We start from the raw sequence: 21,825 nt of genomic DNA on the forward strand, positions 1-21,825 counted from the left end.
GAACTCGTCACACCTGGGTGCGCGAGACAGACACCTGACGAATTAATTGCGAACATACTGGAGGCACCAAAGTAGGTTGCACAAACCCTGCACCACCCAATGATGATGACGCAACACCTGGGCAGACAACGTCCACTCCTGAGAGCGAAGAGGCCGCAACACCCGAACCACGCAAATCCGCAAGAGAATGGGAATCCGGAACTGAAGACTTGCTGGTTAATGAAGAAGGGGGGGGGGAAAAGTCCTTGATGACCTGGAATCAACCCCAAACCTACATGGATGCCTTAGACGGAGGGACAGAGAAACCTGCAGGAAAGTTGAGAAAGAAGAAAAGGAGGGCAGAAGGAAGAAGCCACACTCGGAGTAACCACCAGGGTACCTAACGCCGACGCTGGACAGATGGAGAAGGTACCAACTGGACCGGAACTGAAATGAGTTTCAATGGGGAAGTTACAGGTACCAAACCCCAGGTAACAAAGAGGGAGGCAAATTACCAGCTATCCTAGAGAATGGAAAGGCTGAGGAAACTATCGCTGCTGATACACTGGACACTGGAGCAAGTGAACTGCCGACTGCATTCCCAGCCCGAGAAGAACCCTAAAAGAGTTCAGAGGTCTGGTTAAACAAATCATTTATAACTAACTAACGTAGCATCCGCAAGAATTGTGGAGAATACTTTACGGTTAGAAACCCATAAAGAATGAAAATAAGGAGTTGCTGACGCCTCAGCAAACACCTGAGAAGCAACTAGATCAGATGCCCGAGAAACTACAGGATTCGCAAAAGGTGATAAAGGAGACCGATTCGTTAAAAGTACCCCTTCCCTTGACACCGAAGAGAGGGAGGGGGCCGCTGAAGCTCTAATATCACGAGGTTGAACCAAGAAAAGCCTTTGCTCTGCTGAGTTAAAAACCAAGAAAACAGGATGAACAAACAAAGACCCCGAAGAGCGGACCAAAAAAGAAGATTGAGTAAAAAGGCAATGGAAGAAGGCTTAGAAGAAAATGGGGGGAAAAAAAGAGGAAAATTCTGTAGCAGCCGAAGAGGCCATAGATTTCAAAGAAAGAAAATAGACTGATTCTGTTCCCCACCCGATATAATCTTGATAGACATTATCAAATTCAGAAAATTCTTTAACACATGATCATGAATATTGGAAAACTCGATTACCGGAATTACCACCATAGCAAGACGAAAGAAATTTTAACCCCTGAAGGAAAAGGAACCTTCGTAGAAGGAGGAGTATTCAAGGAAAAACAAAAATTCTCTAGAACCAGATACATCAAAAACCAAATCTAAACGACCCTCCACGGATCTGGAAACATTGTGTGGTATTTCTAAGTAATAGATACACAGCGGGTATTTAGCAAGAAATGGGAGTTTCTTATAGCATTTTGGTTGCTTATTTACAATTTAATGTTATTTTTTGGGGGTCGGCTGTAATTAACCTGTAGTTAACCCCTTTACTCCTTCCAACAAGGGGTTTCCATGCGCGATCTTCACAAGACAGAGCATGGCTACATCTGTTTCAAATGGTTCATATCCCGTCTGGCAAGTGCAATACCTTGGAAACTGGTTATTTCTACACTTTTAGGGCTTCTGACACTGGCGGTGCATTTGTTTGTTGTCAGCTAAATGGAATGTCCCTTCGCCGTGTTTAGTACTGGCCCGGGGAGGGTTGGGTACCCATACGTCAACAAGTTATTGCATTTGCCAGGCAGGGTATGAACCGTTCCAAACAGACGTATATACCCATGCTCTGTCTCGTGAAGATCGCGTATGGAAACCCCTTGTTGGATGGACTTCAGGGGTTAATTACTGCTGACCCCCCAAAAATAAAGTTAAATTGTAAATAAGCAACCAAAATACTGTAAGAAACTGCCATTTATTGCTAAATACCCGCCGTGTATCTATTACTTGGATCTACCCATTTTGTTGCACAGAGCACGAAGCAGGAAATAAAGCCGACGATTGATCTCAGTGAGAGGCCTAATCATTACCGACCCAAAACCAACTTGAAACCAAAGACGACTGCACGTTCAACTACTCTTCCCGAATACTTCCTAAAGTAGTATTCTACTAGTCTGTGTGATTCCTGATACTAAATCCACCTTACAGCTTACGCTTTTAGAGGGAATGGGGGAAATCTGCTGCCAACACTGCCTGCTCCGCGCCGGAGGGGCCGGCAGATCCTACCTTCGAGGTTTGCGGTTCTCCATGACCCCCGCCACCCGTTAGGGCTGGTTTCCGTTAATTTAGTCATAAAGCTAGAAAAATAGACGACATCCTAGCTGGTAACTTATCCTCTAACTTTTTTAATAATTCTTCCATCTGATCTACCGACCAAGACTCGCCGCCTATCTGATACTACACTCCATCTTCCTACCTAAAATACAAACAGAATGTCGATCGTGTTTGAGGGTACTCAGCCTACGCTTGCAGGACGTGTGGGACCGATGAGCGTCAGCATCTCCAGCAGTAGAAGGCTCTGTCGTCGCAGACGTAAACGAAGTGGAAGCATCGGCGCTGGCAGACGGCGACGTCTTGTTTGGTTTATCCAATCGAGTCCAAAGTACCGATCCCAAAATCAAAACCTGGAGAGAAGTTCCAAATCTAATCAATAAAGTATCCATCCACGAGAAAGTGCGCTGACAACAGTCCAAATCGTAATCCGATGTCCAAATTCTTTAAATGGGGGTCGGGCTAAATGACCAAAGTTGGCCTGATGTGGGACACAACTATACAGGATGGCGAACAAAACGCAATTGGGGACCTAAGCCGGGACTTGCAGCAGCGTTGCCAACGGTACTGCAGGTAACTCATTTGACAAGATTTTACCGTAAGCGTTGGTAACGCTGAAAGTTAATTACCCACTTAGGGGTAAAAGCTATGGGGATGTAGTTCGGGCTGGTTGGTGATCAGGGCTAATTCAGGTGTTCAGGGAGTGTATTGCAATATGCATTTTTACTTTTAATCCGTGGTTATATCCTTACGTACATCACAACTGAAGCTCCACAGTGCTTATTTGATTGTAATTTTGCACATTTTGTTCTTAATTCACTCACAATTCCACTTAAAATACTTGAGAATGTTTGTTTACAGTACTTTACTCCATCAAAGTAGCGAAACTGTGGCGGGAACAATTTTCCAACCTTATTGTACATCTGGCTGCCACAAGCATCCGTGAGCGGACGACGCATTAGTGAACTGTTTACGATCGAAATGTACTGTTTTACTGTTAGGACTTTTCATTTATTTAAGAGTGCATATGAGCGTTACCACTTTGGCAATAATGCGAGAAAATTGAGTATGACAAACTATCTAAAACTGGTACTAAAGTCAAGATGACATGACGTCAAAATACAGGACTGAAATAAAGGTTTTAAATCCAAAATTATTACTTTATTTAAGAGTGCATATGAGCGTTAATTTTAATTTGTCATACCTCAGTTAAATACTTGGGTGGAGAACTATTAATCACTATATTCAGCTTCAGAAAACTTGCAATGCGTTTGGCTGTAATTTAACTGTGTCAACTGCCAGGCCATGTCCTTAATTCTCAAGTTGGATTAAAATAATATACCGAAAAAAAAAACACTTTTTCAATAGCAACCAACCCAACTCCTTGATTACAGGCTCGCTATCTAGTTGAAAGACCTCATAAGCCCATAATGTAAGACAAAAACAAAAGGTTTTTGGCAAACGTTTCCATCATTAACTCACTTTCATAAACTGTTGAAAATAACTTTCGTTCTCGGTATATTAACATTTAAAATGTATACAAACTTCCTTGACGGTATGCTATTCCTTCAGCTTGGCTAGGCAGACTATATTGACTGATATACAGGTTACTATATCTCTTCACCGAAAACTAACAATTAAGTTCCCTCACTATTCACGGTCTAATAATGGCAAAATCAAAATTACCAACCTTCGACAAATGTGAAACCTTCCATAACCAAAAATATGAGTGCAAGAGGGTAGTTTCGCAGATGTACTTTACACTCACAATCCATGAAGGGACTACACGACAGTACACGGCACGCAAACAATCGAGGGCGGAGGAATAAAAATGACGGGAAAGAACACCAGCTCACCGATAATCAAATTGTTTTTTTACAGCCTTTGTTGTGAATCTATCCTTTTAAATATAGCATAAAATAAATAGTAATTCTGCAGCTGTTTTCATTAAATTATAAAAAAAAGCTCAAGTAATGACGTTAGAAATTTTCATGATGCTTCAGGACTACTTTTCTGAGTTTTTCTTCTGTGATGTTTCAGATACTTTAGCGGTGTCTTATTAATGCGCATGGGACCGCTAATCGATATTGGAAATTATATATATAGATAGATATCATACTTTTGTGCTTTTTATATACTTGCTTAAAACGGCAATTCATTTGTTCAAAGAAATATTTAGTTGGTTTTGCTTCCCTCGATTTCCACGCAACAACAGATTAAATTCATAAAATCGTTGAAAATGGCTTGTAATATAAAAAGAAAAACTTCCTCGAGACAGCTCTAGTACTTCAGCTGAATAATTTAAGACGAAAATACAGCCTAATTTCAAAAGGAAAAACATTAAATTGTATAAAAATTCTTTAGTCTAATTGTCCATACACCAGGATCCTGTCATATATAAAGGTTGGAAGAAAGAATATAAAATTTAGGCCAAGGGCCAAGTGCTGTGACCTAGGAAGTCATTCAGTGCTGAAGGGGAAACCGAGCAAAAAGGTTTTTATGGTGTAACGGGCGAAAAACCTCACAGTTGCACTATGAAACATTTGTTAGGAGAGGGTGGAGAGTAAGATGGAAGTGAAAGTGAACGGAGTTACAGTAAACGGAATGAAAGGGGTTGCGGCTAGGGGCCGAAGGGACTTTGCAAAGAACCTAAAGTAATGCCTACAGTGCACTGACTCCCTATGGGACAAAGGTTGAATGCAGACAGAAAATGAAATTCACCTTAAAATGTCTATTGCAATCCAAAGCTGTGTCTTTCCATCACATTCTCAAAAGGAACTCTTTAGTTCTACATCCCTATTTTGGTCTCCTCCCACTACTATTCCTTCTGAATGTGGTACCTGTGGCAGTGCATATTACCCTCTTGTTTCGTTGCCTTTCCACCAATTTATAATTCTCTATGTCACCACCAACTGTCCTTATTTATTTTCTTTATACAAGAAATGTCCGCTCCATCTTGGTAACACATTTTTCCTATCATTTCCTAATACTATTTCCTTGTGAATCATTCCATTTTCACTGAGCTTAATTCATTTCTGGTTTTTCTTGTGGATTTTGGGGTACTGAGGGCCATTTTTTCTGAAGAATTCGTCATGGGATTTTGAATCTGTCATTTTTTTGAGTTTTGCAAGCCTTTGGTAACGAACTTTGTCCACAGTAGTTTGGGCTTTGAACTGGCTATCATCTGCAAGTAACGTGTGACAAATTCACTGTTGTCCGAATTTTTCGGAAGAAAATATGAACATGCCAGACTAGTCAGTGTACATATAGGGAAAGAAAAACTTACCAAACTTGTAGAGTGCAGTTCATTATCAGACTGTACAGCCTCAGTAGGGTCCACTGTCAGTGAGTAAAACTGCTGATAATCATGAATTGTTTAGTTCACTCCTCATTACCACTTGCCAGTGGTTAGTAATCTCCAATCAATACCTTTATAGCATTCTTAAACAGCCTTCTTTTACTGTGGTTAACAGTTAAGGGCAATCAAAAAAATAAAGTTTACTGGTGTAATTGAACATAACCTCGTTAGGCATTACAGAATAAAGTTTGGGCCAAGCAATCAGTTAATACATGCAAGAATATTTTCCTCTAGTGCATAACTACATTATACTGTACAAGGTTTGGGGTTGCATTTTAGTAGAAATGCTTGTATACTGTTAAAAAGAATTCTGCTAACTTATAAATTACAAACCATGTTTTAATGTTAAGAAATACCTCACAAACTCAAAGATAATGTGTCCAAGGTGTTTGTACTGTATAAGCCAATATGATCCAATATTTACACTAGAAAGTATAGGCAGTCCTCCACATGTAGACTTTTAACTTACACACTTTCAAAGATTCAAACTTCCATGTCAGCACAAGATGTAGTACACTACATAAACTTTGTATTTCATTGCAAATTTTTTAAGGAAAGATTGAAGATTTTTCTTTACTATAAAGTTTATTTTATGTACATTTGCTGGATTTACAAACTAAACTTACAAGTGAACTATCACCTCGGGGCACAAACTGATGAGAAAGCCAAATTGCTCCCTTCTTACATCATTATTCCGAATCTCACTTTGCTAGTGGGGAATGAAGTGGAAGTCCTCTTACATCCAGTTAGAGCCCTTTAGGTTTATATATACTGAGTAAACCTATAAGAAATGTTTGATAACAAATCATGTTTTCTATGGGTTGGGTTTACCAGCCTTTGCAGTGTGCTGTGCTACCCCACCATCCGTCAATATTGTAGTCAGATATTTGAATGTTAAATAAGATTCAAAGTAATAATAACAATTTTCTTTGATTATTTCTTTCTATACTTGCCTAACATTTATAGTATCCACCAATCCTTCCCACAATCCAGTGAGCAAAAAACTGACATTTAAAAAATTTAGTTCCTCTATTCTCACCTACCAGAGAAAGTACATAGGAAAGAAAGATAAACCAAGTACAGTTAGTTAGTTATAAATGATTTGTTTAACCAGACCTCTGAACTCTTTTAGGGTACGATACAACAACTCTACTTTCTTTTTATCAACTGCCAAGCAAGCATGTAGCTGGAATTTTAAAGCCATATGATTGTTAGATATATATAAATAAATAATCACTTTTAAACTTTAAACCTTTGAGATTCTGATGATTACAGTCATCATCCATTTCTCAACTCTGAGATTCTGATGACAACTATAGGTATCACAAATAAACTTTTTTTAATAAAATCATAAAAAAAGCATTATACCACAGAAATCTGAATACAGCATGTATGGATGCATGTTGTCATCATGGAGACTGATCTACATTATGATTTATGGCTAATTCTTAGAAAAAAAGTGACATAAACTGTTCTTCTGCTGGCCACTAAAATAAATTTGTTATTTTTTTAATGTTTGTTGGTATCATACATGGCTCAAATGAAATGAATTTCATATCAGTGAGAAGGCAATTTATCATACGTTTACACAGGTTAAAAAGAAATAAGATATCTCTCTTCTCCAACTTATTGTGAAATTTAAAAAAAAAAATAAATAAATAACCAAAATGTTTTCACTATGGCTAACTTTTATTCATGATATCATAAGTTTGTTTTTTTATTTTTTGGTATTTGTAAACATATCACAATAAAAAATAAACACTTTAGCTTTAAAATGACATCACTCAGTCAGTGAATGGTAAGTGTTCTGGTGCAGAGTTGAGAATGCCACCCCCTTCCTCAAAGGATTAATATGAATATTGGTATTTTGCTAATGTTCCAAACTAACCCTCAATTTTAGAAATATGGCTGTCACCTAATTATTCAAAAATGTACATACATTACTCATTAGCTCACCTTATAAACTTACAGATTACAGTACTTTTACTATAACTATGAAAGGCACTTGATTCTACTTGTATTTCCAAATTATTGCCACATAGCTATTGCATCATTACTAGGTAAATAAAAACAAAATTTCTGAAAAATCCCACCACTATATGTTATCCTCTACACTGTGTGTGTGGGTTAAACAATAGACATACCTACAAAACAAAAAAAGTTTGAAGTTTTGCAAAACAGTATTTGCATATAGCATTACCAACTTATATCAGAAAATGTCCAAACCAGTGAAAAGAGGAAATTACTTTCTGGCTCTGCAGTATCAACATTTTTTTTTTAAATTGGTCATCAACAATGCTCAAAAATACCTTAGGTGTTGTAAACAATGAATGCAGTAATTAATACCATAAACAAAAATTCTTCAAGTGATAAAAATGTAATTACTCAAGCTTTCATCACCATTTACATCTTTACACCAGATTTTGCTTTAAAGGGTTTAAGTCGCTAAATGATGTCTTTCCACTTTCCTTGTGCACTTTCTGCCTTCATTTCCACTTAGTCCATCACTTTTACTCCATGACTTTTTGTGGGTATGACATTTTTTCACATATGGAGCAGTTAATTACCATAGCTCTATTAAACATTTTAAAATATTATAATGAAAAACCTAATTTTGAAGTGATATACTGTAGTAAAAGTAGTATGCGACATTCTGAAACTTCTTCACTGATACCTTGTTGCCAACCTGGGTCTGGAAGCTGGGTTAGGACTTACTAGATGGTGTAAAATGTCTATGCTGCTAGGTATTTCAGACTAAAAAACATTTGTAATGGAATTATTCCAACATCCCATTTTACATTCATCAAAATGCACTAACATAAATGTCACAAATATTTCTTTAATGAACAACAGTAGTTTACTAATAGCTTCTATTTAATTCAGGATCCAAATGCTTCAATTTTACACAAACATTACTCATCTATTATCAAAACTCAAAATTCTAATAAAAGTAAGTCACATTTCATCATATCTCTTCTATTTCGAGGAAATGGGATAACCATCCTGATCTGCCACCTAAACTTGAGCCTGATGGCTAAAATACGACAGGACCTTTCTTCTCCAACCAATCTTCCATTGAACCAACATAAACTCTGCAAGAAAACTTTCTCATAAAACATGTAAATAATCTCCTTATATCTAAGTAGTAATAATGACAATTTTTGAAAAGGGTCTTGCAAAGTGTTGAATACAATAACAAAGTTAACAATACATAATAAAGTTAACAATATATCAAGCATAACAAATAATGATAAAAATAATATGGCATGTACTGTATGTATGTGCATTTTTCTGCCGATTTTATACAGAGCAAGCAGCTTCCATTTAGTATCTGCATTCTATTCATTTTCCTGTATATTGTTCAAACATATTTAATAACACTACAAATTATACTACAGAGAAATATAGCAGCACAAATTCTATGGAGCACCTTAAGAGGTTTAATCATGAGGTATCTAATAGAACTCATACTTCTCTGGGATTGACTAACTTTCTGTAACATTAACTTATCAAAAATTGTTGATCAACTACTGACATTTTTGAAACCTCTGTACAGTAATTCACACTCTTTAAAGAGCAATTACATGCTCTTTACAGTTTTATATCATCATTACAACTTACCTAACATTGCTGTAACCTACTGCCATCATGGCCAACTGAGCTGTTCTTGCACGAATACCAGCAAGACAAATAACTGCAATAGGCTCGTCCAAAGCAGGCTTCTTGAATCCAAATTTTTCTGCAAATTTGTCATCTGGCAATAAGATATCTGGCCCAAAGGACTGTACTGAAAATAAGGAAATTCCTTGAAAGTACTGTACTCATAATATTTCTCTACCAATTAAAGATAAGGACTATATTACTAACCTTTCCAATACTTCATAGCAAACACAACTTATTTTCATGTGTCCCTTTATAGTACTACTTATTTTAACTGGGGCAACGGCCAGAAGATAACAATTTCTGCTTAGGTAAGTTACCCACCGAGCCTGCAGGAAAACTAACGGACAATAGGCATCAAAGCAACCATATTAATGAAAATGAGGACAATGCTATTTTGAACTCTTTGGCTTAAAAATTATATACTGTACATACAACTATAAAACCATACTCTGTTTGCAGTGAAATATTGAAACAAAATAACAGTGTTCTTATAAAAGCCCAATAGCACAGCCTCAAGGATGGGAAAAACCCTATTTACTATTCATTCATGTATGTGGTACGCAGCAATGACACAAAATAAAAGACTGACAAATGTTATGTGGTACGCAGCAATGACACAAAATAAAAGACTGACAAATGTCAATGACACAAAATAAAAGACTGACAAATGTCATGTGGTACGCAGCAATGACACAAAATAAAAGACTGACAAATGTTACTAACTAAATGTAATATCTTTACAATAAAAGGACTTCACCTACATCCTTTTTTCAGGATTTGCAGGACCTTCCTACAGGTCTCCATCCATGCTACTTCTATATCTGTCTACTTCTCTTTCAACTGACTGCTCCTCATAACAAGTCCAAGCCATCTCAATCTTTGAGATCTCAGTTCATTTTACAACAGTGGGATCCATCTTTACCACTTCCTCAATCATAATACATACTAACAGCATGCTCTGGAATCTTAGTATTCTATGGTTAAACCTTTTCAAAATTCCCTCCAATTTTTTTCTCAAGCCCCATATTTGCACTGCACAGAGTGGTAGCAGGTCCTATGTATGACTCTGTCTCTTACTTTATGGTCCAGCACATCCACAATTTAACAGAAATGTTCTATCTATTTCATGCACTTTGACAACATGGGTCTCCACTCACGGAAAACAGAAAAGAAGACACTGTTAAAATGAAACAAGAAAGTTGAATCACAAGCTTCTAATTCAGATGGATTTAGCCCCTGGGTGATCAAAAGAGTAGAAGAAATTGCTAGTGCTCTTAATTTCTGTGACATCTACAACAAATCCTTTGACCATAAAAAGCAGAGAAGGAGGATGAAGTGCAAATATATTGCACTAATATTCATGGAGGCTTCTAAAGATGAACCAGGGAACCATAGGCCTATCAGCCTAAATTTAGGTTCCTGGGAAGATATTTGAATCTAACACATGACAAAATAACACAGAATCAGACAAGCTAATAGTAGACAGCCAAAATGGATTTTGTAATGGAACTTTATGAGTAATAGGTTGCCCACTAAGATACTACCACTAGAGATTAAGGTCCCTTCTATGGCTGGACAGTACAGTCTTTTGCTGGGTCACTCTCTGGTCACAGATTTTTTCTATTCCCACTCCAACTCAGAAGAGTCTGCAAATTCATTTCATATCTTTTACTGTTGACACACACTTGACAACCAACACTAAACACCCTACACTACTTAACCTTTTCTATCTGCCCTTTCTTTTGTGTTAAAGAACCTAGCTTGGTATGCATCTCTTCTAAGAGAAGGCCACTCTGAAATAAGCCACTACTCTTCAGTCTTGGATAGTGCCATATCCTTTGTGCCAGGGTCTTCCACTGTCTTGGATTGAAGTTCCCTCGCTTGGGGTTACACTCAGGCACAGTTTTCTGTTGGTCCCCTTGTCATGTTTTTCAAATGGTGTGCAGGCCAAGCTTAGTAGAAGGGCCAAGGATGCCTGGTGGTTAAGCAAAAGGTTGCCTTTCCCTTATCATTTTTTTTTTCTTTAGCTTAACCCATGAATTCATTTTCAAAACCACCACTACTGTCCTTCATTCAGTGTCTGGCAAATCTGGAGATGCATTTGTCTTTGCTGGGTGTGCTGGTTCCTCCAGTTGACCAGTTTCATTCCAGTGATAACTTGATAATTTTGTCTTTTTATTGTTTTACATGTTGTTCCTTTTTTCTGGAGATATTGAACTGAATCCTGGTACACACAATCAATCATGGAAAGATCCGTGAATTATCTAAGAATAAAAAAAAAGACTTGGAATGGCTCTATATAATAGAGAGGGTTTCTCAGCATCTCACGGGCCACTGTGTGAAGTGGATGTCATGAAACACAAGTGGTTAAAGTCTGAGGATGACTAATAAATCTTTATGTTTTTGCTAGCTCCATGAACCTAGATTTGAATGACTCTATAATGGTTGACTGCTTACCAAAATGGCAGCAGTTCAGGACACTGACTCTACCCAGACTAACTGCCTTCTACCCTCAAGTGCTGGTGTCTGTCATTCTTTTCCAGATGCTTTATGAATAGAAGTTATTGTCCTTATTACCATGGCCCTACATTGGATGCAGTTGCTTTATGAACAGAAGTTGTCTTTACTACCATGGCCCTACATTGGACCAACCTGAGAATCAAGTACAAACTTCCCTTTACTTACCATGACCTATTCCATAGGTCTGACTTATGATCTTTATTATCTGCAGTTCCTTACTACCTAACTGATGTTTTGGCTCACACTTCTCCCTGTCCTACCTCCTAAATTGCTGTTCAGGTGAATACTGATTAATGGGGTTGTGTTAAACAATGTTCCTATGAACCCACTTTTCAATACAAACTCATTAATCATTATGTTAGTTTCCTCCTCTCTTCCCCTCACCTCTCACTCTTTTTGGATTCTTTCATAAAGAGTGAAGAGTAAAACAAAACATTAGTGGATTGGCATAAGTTGATGGAACTGGGATTTTGCTGCACAGAAATAAAGTAACATATTATTAACCAGCCTGTATTAAAAGATGTTTTTGTGCTCTAAAAACATAATTTTTTTAAACAAAACAAAAGCATACTGGAATTCTTAGAAGAAAGTAAAACAAGTTAAAATATTTATAGGTTTAATAAGAGTAGCCTTCAACCATTTACTCAGAACAATTAAAGGACTGATAGAAATAAAATAAAAGATCCTACCTTTAATATTTTTGGAATTTGGAATCATTCCAATCTGGGTTAACTCCTTGGGTGTTCGCACATCAATCACCGTTATGTCATTTCTTTCAACCCTCTGCTTCAGTTCTTCAAATTCAATATCTGAAATAAAAAACTGAAATGACACATTTCTCATGAAATAAAGGAAACCAAATCAAACAACTTAAATATATAAAAAAGGAAAAATTTTGATAGCATAACTGAAAAGTATATCATCAAATATCAAGAATTCATGGAAAACCAACAGTTGCCTTCTACAAGCCCTCAAAATTAAAAGTCCATTTCATGTACAGTATTAACCTAGAATGTATCTTCACTAACAACATTAACTATTTCATCACAACTCCATTAGTCATATATATACCTATAATCAAACCCAAATCATTCCCACGTTCAACAGCCTTTTGTCTGTCTGACAGAGAAAGGTAGTCTCACTACACAGGTGCTGTATGGATCTCCTCCTGCCTATTCACCCCAGGCTTAATGGTCCACTATTAAGTTGAGACACAGGTTCAACCCCGATGCAGCTTGGAAGACAGCCAAAGGAAAAGACTCCTTGATTCTGGCTTCATAAGTCACGAAATGTATTCACTCTGAATAAAGCCTTTCCAGGGTAAGGTCATTCATCAAGCAAAATTGATGGGTCTACCTGCAGGGGGCTGGTCTCAGCTTTCTCTGGGTGTATTATTTCTATTGCCATGTCAAGAGGCTGGGGAAGAAGCTTGAATTTGGTCTGGAGATTGGAGATTGCTTTCCAAAGCATATCGAGTGCAAACAGAAACCAAAGCTGCCAAAGGGATAGTGCGGACAATCCACAGGGCACATTCAGTACATGACAGCGGGTGGCGAGAAGTAGCCCTAGTTGCTTTCCTTTGACCTTTCTGCAAAAGTGTCCAAAATGACTCATAATTTACTGTTATAATTCAGTTTTGTTAATGAATAATTTTATCTGGATCCAGGGCATTCACTAGGCCTTCGGTCTGCAGACAAGGGAACCTCAGGTCCAGCAGAATTTAATACTGAACAAGTGGAATCCTCTACTGATATAGCGTGCGACATGGTAGCTCAACCCTGCCCATGCTATGAGGCTTGTGAAGTTATGATGTGGACCCTGGCAAAGTGCAATCCTGCCTAGTACCAAACACAGGAAAACAGCTGTGCTCCTGAAGGTCCGGGAACTGATCACGAGCATCTGCCAAGATGTACCAAGCTAGTTCTGAGGAACTAACTTGCCCTGTAATCCAGAGAAGTGCAGACTCTTCCTTCCATGCTTCAGAAGAAGTCAAGACACAGGAAGAGTTTAGCCTTCCCCTCCCTAGAAGGCTGAGAAGGTGACTGGGCACTACCAGGGCTGTGCATGCAGGACCAAGCATGAGTGGACTTCTGAACTAAGCCACCTGCACTGCCCATGTTCACCAGTCAATTTCCTCATTGCATCTCAAACTTTTTGGGGTAGTATAGGTTTTAATCTAACCTTAAATGATGCCTGCAGTCACATTTCCACCACCATGGACTCATCAATATGAATTTTTACTGCTTTAGACTGAAATCACTACCCTGACTTTAATGATGAAAAGGTGAACTGAATAAAATGTAGACTAATTTTTAGCAAAGCAAGCTGGATTTGGAATGGGGAAAGAATGCTGATCTTCGATTGGCAACAGTAGAAACTTACATAGTTAATTTGCCTTTTTGGCCACAAGCATAGGAGGTTTATCTGCGTATGGGTACTCCCTACTTAAAAAAAAAAAGTGGAAATAAAATTAATCATAATAAAAATATACTTAACTCACCAACCTGGCAGCAAAGTAAAGCTGGTAGACAAGCACCTTGGTGCAGATGTAAAAGATGATGGTTTCACTAAATACCTGGAGCTGTTGAGACTTGAAAAATATCTCAAGACATTCATTCTGAAAAAGGTAATCTGAATTAAGAACAAATTTAAATAACTAAAATTACTTAAATATTTCTTTTGCTTTGTGCAATCCTTATGACCTTAGCTAGTTGAGGATCTAACTGACATTAAGATTAGAATTTCAAGTAACTTACGTAATTAGTTGACTGGCAGTGTAACTGCCTTCAAGCAGTGAGTATGCCAAGCAAACGAATAGAACCTCTAAAGGAATACATTACCTGGCAACAAATACTATTTTTTGTGTTAGGTCCCCAGTGGTCATCAACCTGCAGGCCATGGCCTGGATTACATAAGTGATAAAAAATGTAAATACTCAAAATATCTATTTAATATCTCTTATTTTATTCATGTAATTATATATATATATATATATATATATATATATATATATATATATATATATATATATATATATATATATATATATACACACACACATACACACACACAGTGAGACCTCGCTTCAATGGACTAATAGAAGGGGAAGGTTGTCCGTTAAAGCCGAGTGTCCGTTAAAGTGAAGTTTTTTTTTTTGTCTTAAGTGATGTTTACTGATTGATAGGCTAGCCTCAGCCTACGTGCAATAACCACCGACATACGTGAAAAGATCGAAATTATGCAATAAACTGATAATACAGGTAATAAAACCCTTTTTACCTTACTTATTGGCATAACTTCATAATAAATAGCCTATTTGAGGAATTCCATATCAATGAAATCAGCTTTTATCTATGCTAGGCCAGCTGACAAAATGTAAACATCAAGTTATGGTTATGCTCACAGCAAGCTTTATCTTTTGGTAACCTTTCAGAAATTTTAATGGTAGTGTAATTACGGTAGTAATAACATTTAAGATAACATAATATTCATCTTTCATTAAAAATTCATTCTCATTTTGGTGGTAAATAAATGTTTACAACAACTCAGTTATACGAACAAAAATTATCATACATTATCATGTTGTTTGTGATTGGCAATGAAACGTAAAAGTAGTACAGTAACACCAATTTTACTTTATATATTATTGGCATAACTTCATAATAAATAGCCTATTAGAGGAATATTTCCATATCAATGAAATCAACCTATATCTATGCGAGGCCAGCAGACAAAATGTAAACATCGAGTTTTGGTTGTGTTCGGTAACCTTTCAGAAATTTTAATGGTAGTGTAATTATGGTAGTAATAACATTTAGGATAACTTAATATTAATTTTTCATTAAAAACTAATTATGATAAATAACTGTTTGGAACAATTCAGTCAAAAAAACAATAATTATGTACGATAATTATCGTACATTATCGTATTGAAAAATAAACAAAAAATGGTTTCCCTGTTAGGAGACGTGTGTAGGAAAACATGATAGAGAATTGGCTTTGCTATTTCTTTTATTTTGAATTTCTAGGGATGCGGTAAGGAAAACATCATTTATAATAACATCATCTTTACATAACTAATATTTCATAAGATACCTGTTGTTGCAAAAGCTAGCCAATACACTGATGGTTGTGTAATTTACCAGTCGTCTTATACTACAGATATGAGATAAACTCATGAAAATTTGCCACAAATTTCAACCTTGACTTGTCTAAAGATTGTCTCATACACAGAAATACATGGGAAGTTCCAATTTCGCACCAACACTTAGGTGTGTGTGTGTGTATATATATATATATATATATATATATATATATATATATATATATATATATATATATATATATATATATATATATATATATATATATATATATATATATAATTATATTATATATATGCATGCATATACACAGTAAACCTATGGTATTTGCAGGAATAAGTACCAAAACCCCCCCACCAAAAAACTAAAATCCACAAATACATGACACACCCTAAAAATGCTTATAACTGCATATTTAAACAGGTCAGATACCAACGGCAACCTGTAAAAACATTTATAACTGCCTATCTAATGGTTCAAACACCAAATGTATACCTTAAACTATCATCCTACACCAAACATACCTTAAACTGACATTTCAAAACATTTTCATATAATTTCAAAGTCATCTTACAACATTACCTTAAAAATATATGGCTTACTGCTTTACAGCTAAGTGTGAAAGCTAATCTAAGTCCCCCTACATTCAATTGGAGCCATTTTCTTTTATAGAGTACTGAGGCTATCCCATTTTCTTTTTACAGTACAGGGAAAACACTCGGATTCACAAGTTCAGTATGTACTTAAATACAATAAAAAAAATACATTTCATGATATTATGCTGTGTTTACTTTAATTTTAATATCTGAAAATTAGTAAATCATGTTTTTAAAATAAAAAATGTATTTAGTCACGAAATATTAAAATACATTACATTCATTCAGGGCCATTCTCTCTCATATAGTATTATATTGGGGCTGCCACGTTTTCTTTTTACAGAACAAGGGAAACACTAGAATTCAAACTTCAGTACAACACAGTATGTACTTATATACAAAAATAAAATACATTTTACGATATGCTGTCTTTACTTTAATATTAACATCTAACAATCACATTGGTTGAGCACCAAGCAGAAAGGTATCATTTTCCTTTCAACCATTATTGCATTTTGGACTTCAAAATATAATTTTACCACATTCTAATGTGTGGTTTGAATGTTTCTGTCTAGTTTTGTATAGCAAACAGAGATAGTGAACCCCATTCTTATATCCAAAAATTCTGAGGACTACAGTGGAAAAGTGGAGAATTGGGGGGATGAGGGAGAAAACACAAAATGAGTGAATTACAAGGACCTTAATCCCAATTTTAGTTCTTATTCAGATTAAGGTGCATTAATGGAATGTTTTCAAGCTAATAACATGCACTAGGCTAAGGACCTGCCAGTACCCTATATTAGGTTAAGTTATTTTTGGTTAGTCAGATCATTTGCTAAAGAAATAAGCGTCCACATTTTACAAAACACATTCAAACATAATAAAATGTAATCTTTCAAGTCCAAAATGCCATAATAGTGTAAAACAAAATATTACCAGCAGATAAGTCCATCAGAAATGGCCCAACAGCCACCAAGTCCTCTAGCCCACAGGTTAAACTTAAGATTAGTACTTAAGATAATTGCCCTGCCACACCTTCATGCTTTATATTTTTTCATTATGGTAAAACTATGGAACAACGCCGCATGGCTTATTACCTTGGAAATTCATTTGGTAAAACTACAGGGTAACTCCAGACGAACCATTAACTTGGAAGTTGATTTTTCCTATACTTTTAGTGTTGCTGATGGAGGTGGTCTTATTTATTGTCGGTCAATTACTATTAACACCATACCTACCCAACATGGTTGGGGACCCTTTGGGAATGTGGGGTTTTGGGTGGGGGAAATCATTGGGAGAAAGACCGGACTGCCATGTTGCTTTATGGAATGGTTCCACGCATTCACAAGTCATTAGGGAGCCAAATGTTTAAGGAGGGATTAGCTAAGGAAACCTATTATAAAAGGAACTATACTAACAGGTCTGACATACCCTAATCTAACCTACCGTAGCAGGCCATGTTACTTAGTCGGGGGGTGGACATCCCGGTGAAGGAACTCCACTTTTTACCAAAAGCTCCCCTATAACACTGCAAATGCACGATAGCATTCCAGGATGGCCAACATACAAAAACATATCAGTTCTGATGGTAATTACAGGTTAATTACAGTCGACCGACAAAAAATAATGGTAAATTCTTAATAAGAAACAAAATACTATAGGAAAAGTCAATTTCCAAGGTAATGCCCAATGCAGAGTAACCCCATAGTTCTACTCTATTTACCCAATATGGTTGGGGACCCTTTGGGAATGTGGTGTTTTGGAAATGTTGGGAGAAAGACTGGACCGCCATGTTGTTCTTACGGAATGGTTCTATGCATGCGCAAGTCATTTGGGAGCCATATGTTTAAGAAAGCATTGACTAAGGAAACCCATTATAAAAAGTCACTGTACTAACCTAATGTACCCTAACCTAACCTAGCCTAGCAAGCTGTGTTACTTAGTCCTCCTGGTGAAGGAAACTCCACTTCTTACCAAAAGCTCCCCTACAACATGCGCATGCGCAATAGCATTCCAGGATGGCCAACATATAAAAACATATCAGTTCTGATGTTGATTACAGGTTAATTACAGTCAACCAACAAAAAATAATGGTAAATTCTTAATAAGCAACCAAAATACTAGAGGAAAAGTCAATTTCAAAGGTAAAACCCGATGCGGACCAACCCCATAGTTCTACCCTCATGTCTACCCAACATGGTTGGGGACCCTTTGGGAACAGGGGATTTTGGGTAGGGGAAAACATTGGGAGAAAGACTGGACTGCCAAGTTGTTATTACTGAAAGGTTCCTCCCATGCGCAAGTCATTAGGGAGCCATATGTTCAAGAAGGGATTGGCTGAGGAATACCATTATAAAAGGAACTATACCAACTTAATCTATCAAAACCTAACCTAACTTAGCAGGCCGTGTTACTTAGTCAAGGGCTCTGCCCCCGGACTCCACTTCTCACCAAACCTCCCCTATAACACTGCACACGCAATAGCATTCCAGGATGGGCAGCATACATAAACGTATCAGTTCTGATGTTATTTACAGGTTAATTACAGTTGACTGACAAAAAAATAACGGTAAATTCTTAACCCTTAGTGGACAGATCCTCTCATGAGAGTATCTAAAACAGGTTTTGGGTGGTGGACGGATCCCCTCCGAGGAGTATTAATATTACGCACCATATGATTTGGCTGTATCAAGTGGGAAAGAGTTTCCATCACTTCAATGGCCTATAAATGAATCTTGGCAACTTTAGAATTCAGCTCAGCTCAATCAGTGGGAGTCTCAGGGAGATCAGTATTGTTCTTGACTTGATGGGGGATGTCTTGCTCCTCTCTCTCCCATGATGTCTTTTTATCTATCTGTTCATAAATATACCCTGGTACTGCTGTTGGTTTTAGTTCTTATCTTTTATGATAGAATGTCAGTTATAATTGTAATTTTGCAAAGAAAAGTGCAAAGAAATATTAGAAAAAGCATGTATACCTCCAAATAAAGTTACTGCATCTCCCCATCTCAGTATTTTACGTAAATATTTTACAACAAATATACTTGGAATTTGTTACTGATTTTAGTTCTTATCTGTTATGATACTGCGTGAGCTGTAATAATAATTTTACAAAATTAAATAAAATAAATTATTAGAAAAAACACACATAACTTGGTAAAATTTACGAGTGTTTTGTAAAAGAGACCCCACACAGGATTGCAAATAGTCACTCTCAACTTCCCATGGAAGGTAGGGTAAATTTTTTTAGAATTTTTTTTCTTACACCAAGTGCAGCTGCATATCTTCCGCTTTCCATTGATGTGTTTTTTCTTAAATTGGCCAACCCTAAAGTTTGCCTGGTCTGGAGGGTTGCATGATGTATAATTACCCTATCCCTTAAGGGTTAATAAGCAACTATAGGAAAAGTCAATTTCCAAGGTAATAACCTATGCAGAGCAGCCCCATAGTTCTACCCTCATATCTACCCAACATGGTTGGGGACCCTTTGGGAATGTGGTTTTTGGAAACAGGAGACTGGTCTGCCATGTTGTCCTTATGGAATGGTTCCATGCATGCACAAGTCATCAGGGAGCCATATGTTTAAGAAAGGATTGGCTAAGGAAATGTATTATAAAAGGAACTATACTAATCTAACATACCCTAACCTAACCTAACCTAGCAGGCCGTGTTACCTAGGGGGCTTCGCTTCCCCTGGACCTCCTGGTGAAGGAAACTCCATTTTTTACTAAACGCTCCCCTATAACACTGCACAGCACGATAACCTTCCAGGATGGCCAACATACAAAAACATAAGAAAAGTCACTTTCCAAAGTAATACCTGATGCAGAGCAACCCCACAGTTCTACCATCATATCTACCCTGCATGGTTGGGAACATTTTGGAAACGGGCAACAAAATACTATTAGAAAAGTCAATTTCCAAAGTAATACCTGATGCAGAGCAACCCCATAGTTCTACCATCATATCTACCCTGCATGGCTGGGGACCCTTTGGGGACGGGGGTTTTGGAAACGTTGGGAGAAAGAGTGGACCGCCACGTTATTCTTATGGAATAGTTCCGTGCATGCGCATGTCTTTAGGGAGCCATATGTTAAGAACGAATTGACTAAGGAAACCTATTACAAAAGGATCTGTACTAACCTAATGTACCAAAACCTAACCTAACATAGCAGGCCATGTTACTTAGTCGGGGGCCAACCTCCCGGGGAAGGATACTCCACTTAGAATTACCCTCCACTTTTTACCAAATGCTCCCCTATAACACTGCCCATGCGCAATAGCATTCCAGGATGGCCAGCATACAAAAATATCAGTTCTGATGTTAATTACAGTCGACCGACAAAAAATAATGGTAAATTCTTCATAGGGAACAAAATACTATAGGAAAAATCAATTTGCAAAGTAATACCTGATGCGGAGCTCTTGCTTGGTCCTACCAAAATATATTTGCTACCTACTCATTTTTACGGTAAATCTTTACTAAAGGTCTGCGCGCTAAATAAAAAAATATATATATTTAACATGAAGGACAACAATGTATGGAATGCGTAAATACTAGTCATTAAGTGAAGAATCTATTAGTAATGAAATTATTCAAGGTTGAAGTTTGTACTCCCTGTCAGAAACTAAGTCGAAAATGTAAACAAACGCAGTGCTTCTGTTATTGTTCTTGTTACAAGATCTCCCTTCAAATGAGCCGTAGAACACTTTTCTCTGCATAGGGAACTAGTTACTTTTGAGTTCACGTGACCTCCTGTTCACAGGATATTATCTTACGTCATGACAAATCATAGGTTTTCCTTATACTCCTCCACCAATGAAGTGTGTTGTGTTGACATCATTTACCAATTACCAGCTCGTTAACAAAATTAGCCAATCTTGAGCTTTTCATTTGGTCTATTCACTTACAACCTACCAATTACCGTTGTTTCCCATATTTTCTCGCGGAGGAATATATTTCTAGTTCCCTGACAGATCTCCATTTCTTAAGGGGGGGTCGCAGGCCCCCGCTAGGCCTAGGTAGGGGAACGGCACCCTAGGTTAGGTTAGGTGGTTGTGTTAAGTTGGGTAGTGACCTGCAAATCATTTTTCTCCTGCTTCCCCCACCCAAAAACCCCGGTTCCCACTGCGGTCCCCTATAATTGTGGTTTCTTGCCATTTTTCGGTTTTAAACCTTAAAACACTGGTGTGGGCCTTTTTTGAACGTTTACCGGGGATTCTTCACATTATGATGATGTTTACTGTACATATTAAGGGGTTTTGTATTATTTTAGTAAGGTCAAACACCAAATATTGATGCGGACCTTTTGTAAAGAATTACCATATTTACATTTAGTTTAGG

At 37.1% G+C, this 21,825-nt stretch overlaps 1 protein-coding gene and 1 long non-coding RNA gene across 8 annotated transcripts in view; both read right to left on the bottom strand.

Moving 5' to 3' along the window:
- Positions 1–4,268, bottom strand: part of LOC136835079 (uncharacterized) — a 47,380-nt gene extending 43,112 nt beyond the window's left edge. The window contains exon 1 of the long non-coding RNA XR_010851973.1: positions 3,932–4,268. This is a non-coding gene — a long non-coding RNA (uncharacterized lncRNA). The remainder of the gene's footprint in view (positions 1–3,931) is intronic.
- Positions 4,269–6,165: 1,897 nt separating this feature from the next.
- The window catches only part of LOC136835123 (rhodanese domain-containing protein CG4456-like), a 149,011-nt gene continuing 133,351 nt past the window's right edge, over positions 6,166–21,825 (bottom strand). For 3 of the 7 annotated variants that reach the window (XM_067098355.1, XM_067098327.1, XM_067098365.1), the window contains 4 exons: positions 14,287–14,399; positions 12,472–12,591; positions 9,221–9,386; positions 6,166–8,691 (listed from right to left, as the gene is read on the bottom strand). In XM_067098355.1, the coding sequence (XP_066954456.1) occupies positions 8,634–8,691; positions 9,221–9,386; positions 12,472–12,591; positions 14,287–14,398 (456 nt within the window). In that variant the 5' untranslated portion in view covers position 14,399 and the 3' untranslated portion in view covers positions 6,166–8,633. Of the gene's footprint in view, positions 8,692–9,220; positions 9,387–12,471; positions 12,605–14,282; positions 14,400–14,622; positions 14,697–21,825 lie in introns of those variants that run through there. The other 4 variants (XM_067098334.1, XM_067098342.1, XM_067098350.1 and 1 more) reach the window with 3 other exon arrangements.

The sequence above is a fragment of the Macrobrachium rosenbergii genome, chromosome 4 (assembly GCF_040412425.1).
Source record: "Macrobrachium rosenbergii isolate ZJJX-2024 chromosome 4, ASM4041242v1, whole genome shotgun sequence".
NCBI lineage: Eukaryota > Metazoa > Arthropoda > Malacostraca > Decapoda > Palaemonidae > Macrobrachium > Macrobrachium rosenbergii.